Raw genomic sequence first — 10,041 nt, forward strand, 5'->3', positions numbered from 1 at the left:
AAAACTATGAGTCCTACCGAAATAGTGTCTTAGAAAGAGTTATAGGGTATTGATGTCCAAACGTGGAAAAAATATACACTGAGATAAAAAAATAGTACTTCTTTTCTATTTACTAAAAAAAAATTAAATTGCAATATCTAAAATACATACTTTTATTTTTTTTTATTTTTTTCATATAAAATAGAAGTCATGTAGACAATTTAAAGAATGGGTCCAAGATAGTAAAACTATTTTTGACGAACTTTGTGGAACATCGATTTTTTTGTGTTTTCTAAACGAATTTTTGTATGTTAAACATCATTTGTAGCCACAAATTATGAATCCTGATGTAATTTAAAATAAAAAAAAAGGTCTTCATCAATCTTCTTCGAAATGCAGCCATTCTCGAGATATTTAGAAAAAGTACTTCCAACTAGCTGACCCGACGAACTTCGTCCCGATCAAAATAGATTTTTTTAATTTGAATACTTTCAAGCATCCACATTTTCTTACTAAGTGAACGTTAGTGAGTCCAATCACTGAACTCTTCATTGATTGATTACCCTTTGACCCTTTACAATTTCCTTTTACTATAAATTGTCTAGTACTTCTACAAAAATTTGTCCTTATAATATAAAATTATTTTCAGACACATTTCTCGTTCAAGATTCTTCAAGCGTTTGGAAATAACATGTTTCTCCGTTGCATGGAATACATGTTTGATACAGAGAATATTACAAAATAAAGGCAGCTCAAATCGGACCATTCCTTCCTCGCGTTTAGGACACACCAACACATTTGGCCTTCCATTTTTGTTTATATAGATAGAAGATATAGGAACGCGTTATTCCGTCTGAAAATCCTTTTTCACTTTCGAACAAAAATCAATTTCGTTAGCGCCAACATCAAATGGACTAACAACGCTTAGCTAATTGTAGAACATATGGGAATTCAATTTTCCGAATCTTCCGATTTTTCTCTCCGCTATATTGTTCTACGGGAAGAGACGAATACAACAAAATATAAATGACTCAAATTGAATCATTCCTTCAACCGGGTTTTGCGCTTACCAACACATTTTGCACGAACAAAGATCAATTTCGATAGCGCAAATGTCGAATGGACTAACAACGCTTATTATGATGTAATTTTCGAACATGTGGGAATTCAATTTTCCGAATTTTCCGACCTTCCTTCAGGATTTTCCGAAAAGTTTCCGATTTTTCTCTCCACTATATTAATCTACGGGAAGAGACGAATACAACAAAATAAAGAAGCCTAAATTCGGACCATCCCCTTCTTCGGGTTTTCTGCTTACCAACGTATGTTGCCTTACATTTTTATTTATATAGATTTATGTATTTCTAAATATGAATTATAGTTATTGTGAATTAAAGTTTTTATTTGTAAATAAAAAAAGAGTACTATTTTTTTCTCAATGTATATTTTTTCACGTTTGGACATCAATACTATATAACTCTTTTTAAGACACTATTTCGGTAGGACTTATAGTTTTTGAGATATAAATTATCAAAGATTTCTCTTACTAAAGTAGATACGCCCTTTTGAAAAGTTACACTTGAATCAAAAAATTCACAAATGCTGTGGAAAACTCATATTTTCTTCAACCTTTACGGAATACAAACTTTCGTTCGATTCAAAAATACATGTTTTAAAATCTCGAACTAAGAGATTTCATTTGGAATTGCACTATGATCAAATTTTAGAATAGCGTCGCCTCACGACCTGTTGAACACTATTACATTGTAACGGATAGTCTTAGCTCTGTCGAAGCTATCCGTTCAGTGAGGCCGGAAAAGCACTCGCCGTATTTCCTTGAGAGAATACGAGAAGTTTTGAGTGCTTTAACCAGACGCTGTTATGTCATTACCTTTGTCTGGGTCCCTTCTCATTGCTCAATTCCGGGTAATGAGAGGGCTGACTCATTAGCAAAGGTAGGTGCGATTGAAGGCGATATTTATCAGCGTCAAATCGCCTTCAATGAATTTTATTCTTTAGTCCGTAAAAATACCATCGCTAATTGGCAACGCAAATGGAACGAAGATGAATTGGGCCGGTGGCTCCACTCAATTATCCCTAAGGTTAGCTTCAAACCATGGTTCAAAAGTCTGGACTTGAGTCGAGACTTTATTCGCACCTTCTCCCGACTCATGTCCAACCACTGTTCGTTAGACGCGCTACTCTTTCGTATTAATCTTGCCGACAACAATCTTTGTGTTTGTGGCCACGGTTACCACGACATCGAGCACGTTGTTTGGTCGTGCGAGTTGTATCTTGTCGCCAGATCGAATTTAGAAAACTCCCTCAGGGCTAGAGGAAGACAGCCCAATGTGCCGGTGAGAGATGTGTTGGCTCGGTTAGACCTTGATTACATGTCCCAAATCTATATTTTCCTTAAAGCTATCGATGTTCGTGTGTGATTATCCTTATATCCTTATATCCTTATATCCTTTGCGTGCAATTGGTCCCCTTGCTACAAACAGTAGAATAAGTTGAAATGTAAATACACAATAGATATACGAATAGATTTAAGAATTGAGTGTGTGAGATTATCATTATTGTAACAATTTTCTTATATCCCATCCTTTTCCTGAATAAATATGTCACCCTACTAAACTCGAGTAGACCGCGAGTAATCGGTTTTCTACCTTACTTACCTTAGATTTAGAAAATGTTTATGTATAGTAATAAAAATATAATTAAGAATTCGGCTCCTTTAAACTTATGAAAGATATTTGTTTTGTATGGTATAACTCAGAGCGTTTAATAGTAATGTACTTTCTTTCAAAAATTTGTCAAAAAAAACCTCAATATGACAAGCTTTGAAAAGTCATAAAGTCCTATAAGTCCTTTCCGAGAATTCGCAGTCTTCGCTGAATTAGTATACTGCATTGACACAGTAAATGTTCCGAAGTATCAGCTTCGAAATTGCAGAAACGACAGTTATCATCTGCCAGTTTTTCCGATTTTTTTCAGGTGATACCTGATCGGACAGTGTCCGGTCAATAGACCGGTTAATGTACTCAAATCTGCCTTATTCAAGCTGAGTAGGTTGCGTGTTGCACCCGTGGCCGAGTGGTTAGCGTCTCACATTATCATGCCGGGTGTTCGGGTTTGATTCCCGTTCTGGCCGGAGAATTTTTCGTCAAAGAAATTTCCTTCGACTTGCACTGTGGTCACGCGTATTCTAGAGCTTGCCCCTCGGAATACATTCAAGGCGTGTTATTTGGCTTAAGAAATCTCAACTAAGTATTAATGAATGACGCTAGTTAATGCATACGTTGAGACGGCTAAAGTTCCACAGGGAACGTTAACGCCATTCAAGAAGAAGAAGAAGGTTGCGTGTTATTCTGTTACAAGATGTAATGAATAATTTGGATTTTTTTTTTTTTTTATCCGGTTCATTTATTTGTAAGGCTCAATCGCATAAGCTTTGCGGAGCCGCTAATTCAAGGTTTGTTTATACAAAGTTTCAACTAATTTCTATGTTTAGTAGGATTCGACCGAATACTCGCGGTTTACTCGAGGTTAAAAGGGCAACATTTTTGTGGGACGGGTCAGGTTGGGGATATGGATATGAGGTATCGTTGTCTCAACCGAGGGTAATAATTTGGATTGTCTTGGCGTTGATAGAACCCTCCAGTTGGCTTCAATCAATGATATTTCGAATTTAGTTTAAGATTCTAATCTTGCTAAGAGATCGGCTTTTTCATTACCTTTTATACCGCAGTGACCAGGCACCCAGTATAGGTTGACTTCGTTAGTAGCAGCTAGTTGTTTTAAGGTGAAGGTGGAAGCTAGCCATTGTAGTAGTATAGGTAAACCCTCGTGTAAAAATGGGGTAATAGTGTTTGTGAGAGAAGAGCAAAGCACACGTAAATAGATCAATTCACTTATCAGACTGTGTGGCGCTTCATTGACACGAGTCTTTGAATACATTTGAAAAAAAAAACAAATAACAATTCAATACTAAAGTAAAATGTATGAACGATATGTTCCGATGAACAATTGCAAATATAAATATATATAGAAGGTGCATTTGCATATGATTCTGATTATATGCGAGCGTAACATGAGCAAATTTATAACACATGCGAATTGGGGCACTTTTGGTATTAACAAGTTCTTCCGCATAGTAACTCGATGTTGATAATTCCTTAATATTTTCCTTCGTTGATCGTATTGTTTCCACATATTCACGTTGGAAAGCCTTAACCCTTCTCTTCGTTGGCCGAGGCATTTAGATTGAATTTAATACTTTTCCGTTTACTGTTTTTGAAAGCATAGGCAGCCGTGGCAGTGTTCCAAGCTCTGCAATACAATTTTATTACCCAATGTTAAAGTTGCTAAAATTTACATTATAGACCCATTAAACGTAAAAATAATAATTGTATTGATATCAACACAATTTTATTCTATTGATTTTCATGACATGGGACGCTATGACTCCGGAATAACATTTTATTGAGTGGTTTTTATAGCTGTTTCGATGATGTTGTTTGGCATCAGTGTCGAAAAAATAACGATGCTTCCACCAATACAAACAAAACCATTGCAGAAGATTGAAAAACGAAAATTTAACTTTCAGAGCACTTGCTCGAGTTTTCCGACGTTCTTCACTATACGGTGCGAAAGCAGATGAAAATTTAATATCTTGTGAGTAATCGATTAGAGTTTGGTTGATATTACTTGATGGGAAGTGTGCGAAAACGATCATTTTCTTCACACTGTTTCGCAAAATTATTGATTTTCGGGCGAGAGGTGAGGGAGGGAGATGAAAGAAATGAGCGCCATTGTGGCAGCCATTTGTGGCTAGCTTCCACCTTCACCTTAAGGATAAAATACATTCCCAAACTAGCTTTGACTGACATGTGTATGCTTTTACTGCATTAAGAGCTGCTTGGCTATCTGAGAAGATACAGATATTGGCATACCTGTATTTTCTAGTCAAACAAATATTTGTACATGTTAGAATAGCTTGTATTTCTGCTTGAAAAACTGTAGGCCACTGTCCCATTGGAATTGATATGTCGATTCCTCTCGTAGATTTACCGATTTTAGATCCATCGGTATAAAACAATCATTCATGCTTACTATAGTGGTCAGTTGAAAATCTTTCAGGATTTGTAAGTGCCCTGTGAGATCTCCTTCTAGAAAATGTTTTATACGTTTCAGCCTAAGAGCACCTTTTTCCGCTTCAGGTTGCACATATTAGTGCAAGGGTAGAAGGTATAAAAGAGCATCTAGGGCTTTGGAAGGTGCGCTAGGCATTGCTCCAATTATTGATAAGCACGCCAGACGATGTAATTTGTCGAGATTTTTCTGAGCTGATATTTGTGTAGTTTTAGGCCACCACACTAGCGAAGCATATGTTAGTCTGGGTCTCACAATTGTCGAGTAAATCCAGTGAATCATTCTCGGTTTTAGTCCCCACTTTCCCCGAATATACTACTACAACTCCAGAGAGCAGTCTGGGCTTTAGATATTGTATACTCCAGTAGGTCGTTCCAATTTAGTTTTTGGTCAAGCATGACACCTAAATATTTGGTTCGTTTTGAAAGCTCCAATTGTACACCTCCCAATCTAAGAGGTGGAATCTTATACTTTCTTATTATGACTGTTTTTGAAGGATTAACACTAAGTCCCTCCAAGTTGCACCATTTGAGTGTGTAGTTAAGGGCTGTTTGCATTCTATTGGTTCAAAAGTTATGAATTTTTGAAAAAAGGGAAAAAAATGATTTTTCGAACTATCGATTAACTATGAAAATTCGTAATTACAAAAAGCGAAAAAAAAATCTATCTGATTTTTTCATACGTTTTGCTAGCACAGCTTTCAAGAGAAAATATAAAAAATATAGCATCTTTGGTCTCGGGACCATATAAAAATATAAAAAAATAAATACAATCAATAATTACAAAAACCGAATCCTAATTTTTACAATATATTAAAAAAAAAAGATATCTAAATCGAACAAGTGGTTTAAAAGTTATGAGTATTTGAAAAAAAAAATTTTGGAAAAAGGGGAAAAAGTGATCTTTTGGACCACCCTAACATGGAAATGGGCACCCTTATGAACAAAAAAACACGAGTCTAAGTTTTTGCGATAAACCTACCAATTTTCACGAAAATCTGAGATCCACTCAATCGGTTTTTGTGCGATTTGTTTTGTGCGGTATGTGAAAAAAATTATACTTGATAATGTTAAAGTAATAGTGTAAAGTTTTTTTTTAAATTGTGTTGCGAATACTACTTTTCAAAGCTCTTGGTGACGTTTCGTACAATTTTTTGAGAGATTTTTGTTTTGTGCGGTCTCTATTCCTATCCAAATGTGTTGGTAAGCGGAAAAATCGAGGAAGGAATCGTCCGATTTGAGCTATTTTTATTTTATTATATTTTCTGTATCAAACATGTGTTCCATGTAACGGAGAAACATGTTAAAAGCAAATGATTGAAGAATTTCGAACGAGAACTGTCTTTAAATTATTTTTTTTTATTATAAAGGCGAGCTTTGGTAGAAGTACTAGGAAATTTATAGAAAACAAAATTGTTAATGGTCAATTAGAAGAACAATCAATGAAGACTTCTGCGATTGAACCCACGAACGTTCTTTCAGTAAGAAAACGTAAATGTTTGGAAGTCTCTGCTTTCTCTTAAATGGCACTAACGTTCCTAGAGGAACTTCGCCGTCTCAATGTAGTATTACTTGCGTCATTTTTATTAGTAACTGGTTAAGATTTCCATTGCATTTGGTCCGCTCTTTATGAAATTAAATTATAGATCAAGGGGTTAATAAATCTATGGAACATTTTAAAATATTCTGAAAATAATCCTTACATCAAAGTCGGTCGTTTTGAAGTGGTAGTCTTGTCTTGACGTACAATCTCTAAACAGACACATTAATTGAATTTGAAAAGTCACAAATTCACTCGGATTTCTGCTGACTCCAATGGGTTTTCTTGTGACGAATCAAGTTATCCGAACGACTAAATCCCTTCCCGCATAAGCTGCACTGGAACGGTGCTCCATCTGCGGAATGGTAAAACTGATGCCGGCGGAGATCACTCTTATGCATGTACTGCTTCTGACAGATATCGCACTTGAACGACTTTTGGCTTTGGCTGTGATTCTTGACATGTTGGTCGAGTTTTTCGGCCGTTTCGTATCGCTTTCCACACTTCCGGCATGTGAATCTGCCCTCGAAATGAATCCACTTCTTGTGTTGCTTAAGACCAGCCCGGGATTTGCTGTAGCTGCCGCACTCGTCACACTGGAATTCACTGTACAGTACCGCACTCCGTCTGACGGATCTTCGAGTTGTTTTCAAGCGGCTGGAGGACAACGAAACGGGAGCCTCCTTACCACTGAAGTCTAGACAATACATTAAAAGGACGGAAATAATAAAGCAATTTTAAGGCGGTAATCGTCATCGTAGTAACAGATTACCTGAAAGTGAAATTTGACAGTTTCGTAGAGGTGGCTGTTGTTCTAGCAGCGGCACTGCTTGCATTTCATTTTGATGTAATAACGAATCATTGGCTAGCAACGGTTCAGTATAATTCGACTTTTGTTGACCGAACTCTTGTGGCGATACCATGTTTAATGGCAGCTGATAGTCTGCTTGTAAATGTCTATCTGGGGTCAACGGTAAATGGTAAACGTTTTCCAGTACCGTTTCAGAAATTGACTCATCCTCGTGAACTTGTTTACTTTGATGCGCTGCTGGAAAATGATTCTCCGCCACGTGCTGATGCAGGTGTTGTTCCTGTTGGAATTTTTCCAAATTTATATCTCCTAGGTCGTTCAATTCCAATGGTATTGATTGGTTCACGAAGTCCGTGATTTCTCCAAATAGATCGTCGTAGGCACATTTCGGTGATTGCTCGTAGGCAGGGAGCCGCGTGGGCTGTTGATAACAATTATCGTTTTGTCGCATAGCTGATGTTATTTCTGTTTCTGTAATGGTCATGCGATCACTTCCAATATATTCAATTTTAGTATTCATTGAAGCGCATTCCGATGGAGGAGATTGGTCATGTGAGTTAAACATTTCGCAGGAAATAATATAATATGACCGAGATCACTTATTGTAATCAATTAGAAAACTTGCCAAAAACAAATCAAGTAATATCAAGTACTATATTCACTATATTAACTATTTCACAATGAACATTCGGCTTATTGAATTGAACCCGGAAGAGAAATATCAAAACTAGATATGGGTTACAGCATGACGGCTCATATTGACGTTTTGTCCATTGTATTCGTGGCAAACAATGGCTCGTTATTCCGTTACAGGTTGTGCAGTGACTAGAGATGCTAAAAAGAATTGATATTCATAAATATCTGTGAAGTTATACTGAGTAGGTAACCTATTCCAATGTGGCCGCTACAAACACACTTTTCACAATCTTATACATGAATTACATGAATTAAATGGTAAATTTCAAAATTATGAATAAAGTTAAATTACGAAAATTGGAATAAAGGATTATGAATTGGAGAATATTTTATAGTTCGTAATCTTCGTGACGTGCCCACATCGGATCTGTTCGGAACTCATTAAACAGTTATGTTACTTTTTAGCTTCGTTTCAAAGTATACAAATGTTGTTTTTATGATTTGTTTGTGTTCAATTCCATTATTAAGAAAATCAAAACCAATGTAAATCGACAAGTGTGCCAAAACGATTTGCACGAAAAATATAATTTACAAAGCGTTGTCAATAGCGTGAATTATACAGGGTTTTCCATTTCGGGCTTCCGAAAGTATACAGCCCTGCGCTGACAACCGTTTGACATAGCTGTCAACCAAAGCGTCATATCGTTAGTTGAATGTCTGCCATTTTACAATATGGATCGTTTTAGCATCGCACAACGTGTTAATTTTGTTAAATTATACTATAAAAATGATGAAAAGCAAGCAATTGTTTTTCGAGCATTACGGACGGATTTTGGTCGTCATGGACGGCCTACAGAGCACACAATCGCTAATGTAGTGCGTGAATTCGAACAAACTGGATCCGTAGCGGATATTGTGAAACCTGTGCATCATCGTAATGTGCGTTCGGTCGAAAATATTGCTGCTGTTGCTGCCAGTGTGGAGGATGACCCGAATGTTTCGATTCCACGGCGTGCTCAGTAATTGGGCTTGTCAAACACATCATTGTGGCGAATTTTGCATTTGGACTTGCACCTACATCCATATAAAGTACAACTGGTACAAAAATTAGAGCGTGGTGACCATGGAATGCGTCGGGCATACGTCGATTGGGTGAACGAACAACAGCAGCAAAATGCTGAATTTTCGCATCAAATTTTCTTCAGCGATGAGGCACATTTCGAGCTCGGTGGCTATGTGAACACCCAACATTTCCGTATATGAAATCCACACGTGAAATCCAACATTCCGCTCAGAAAATCCACACGTGATTGTTGAGAGGCCATTGCATCCGCCAAAAGTCACTGTTTGGTGCGCATTATGGTCTGGTGGAGTCATCGGGCCGTATTTCTTTGAAAATGAGGATGGCGAGACGGTACATGTGAATATGGCCGCATGTTAACCGATTTTTTTTGCCACAAATTGAAGATATGGATACGGATGACATGTGGTTTCAGCAGGACGGCGCCACGTGCCACACAACACGACCGAACATGGCCATATTGCGAACGAAATTTGAGGGACGCATAATTTCGCGTTTTGGTGATGCCAATTGGCCGTCCAGATCATGCGATTTGAACCCGCTAGACTTTTTTTGTGGGGTTATGCGAAAGACCGTGTCTATGCCAACTCTCCGCAAACTCTTGAACATTACAAAGACAACATTCGTGAAGTTATGCCCGAGATACCGCCCCATATGTGCGAAAAGTCATCGAAAATTACCTGTTCCGGATCAAGGTGTGCGAGGAAGCCCTAGGTGGACATTTGAATGATGTTGTATTTCACACATAATGGCATAAACCAAACTTTAATTTGAAATAAAAGTTTCATCAAAATTCGAATTCTAAGTGTGTTTTATTTCAATTTACTTTCGGAATTTACAG

The 10,041-nt window shown here is 37.1% G+C and overlaps 1 protein-coding gene across 3 annotated transcripts; it reads right to left on the reverse strand.

Moving 5' to 3' along the window:
- Positions 1 to 2,334: 2,334 nt before the first annotated feature.
- LOC129778722 (zinc finger protein Gfi-1b-like) lies at positions 2,335 to 8,236 on the reverse strand. Of its 3 annotated transcripts, none has more exons than XR_008743489.1 (3): positions 7,445 to 8,236; positions 6,836 to 7,369; positions 2,335 to 2,473 (listed from the first exon to the last, which is right to left on the reverse strand). XR_008743489.1 is itself a non-coding variant. In XM_055785797.1 (2 exons), the coding sequence occupies exons 1-2, from the start codon at positions 8,046 to 8,048 to the stop codon at positions 6,924 to 6,926; spliced, it is 1,050 nt and encodes a 349-aa protein (XP_055641772.1). In that variant the 5' UTR covers positions 8,049 to 8,236; the 3' UTR covers positions 6,646 to 6,923. The 3 variants fall into 3 exon arrangements, 1 of the variants encoding a protein (XP_055641772.1); XR_008743488.1 differs by lacking the exon at positions 2,335 to 2,473 and adding an exon at positions 6,646 to 6,757; XM_055785797.1 differs by lacking the exon at positions 2,335 to 2,473 and having other exon boundaries at positions 6,646 to 7,369.
- Positions 8,237 to 10,041: the final 1,805 nt, after the last annotated feature.

This window comes from Toxorhynchites rutilus, chromosome 3, assembly GCF_029784135.1.
Source record: "Toxorhynchites rutilus septentrionalis strain SRP chromosome 3, ASM2978413v1, whole genome shotgun sequence".
NCBI lineage: Eukaryota > Metazoa > Arthropoda > Insecta > Diptera > Culicidae > Toxorhynchites > Toxorhynchites rutilus.

Coding starts and splice junctions, on each gene's coding strand:
- LOC129778722 (XM_055785797.1), bottom strand. CDS start 8,048: ATGTTTAACTCACATGACCAATCTCCTCCATCGGAATGCGCTTCAATG. Junction 7,370..7,444: donor CTGTCAAATTTCACTTTCAG/GTAATCTGTTAC, acceptor TGTATTGTCTAG/ACTTCAGTGGTAAGGAGGCT.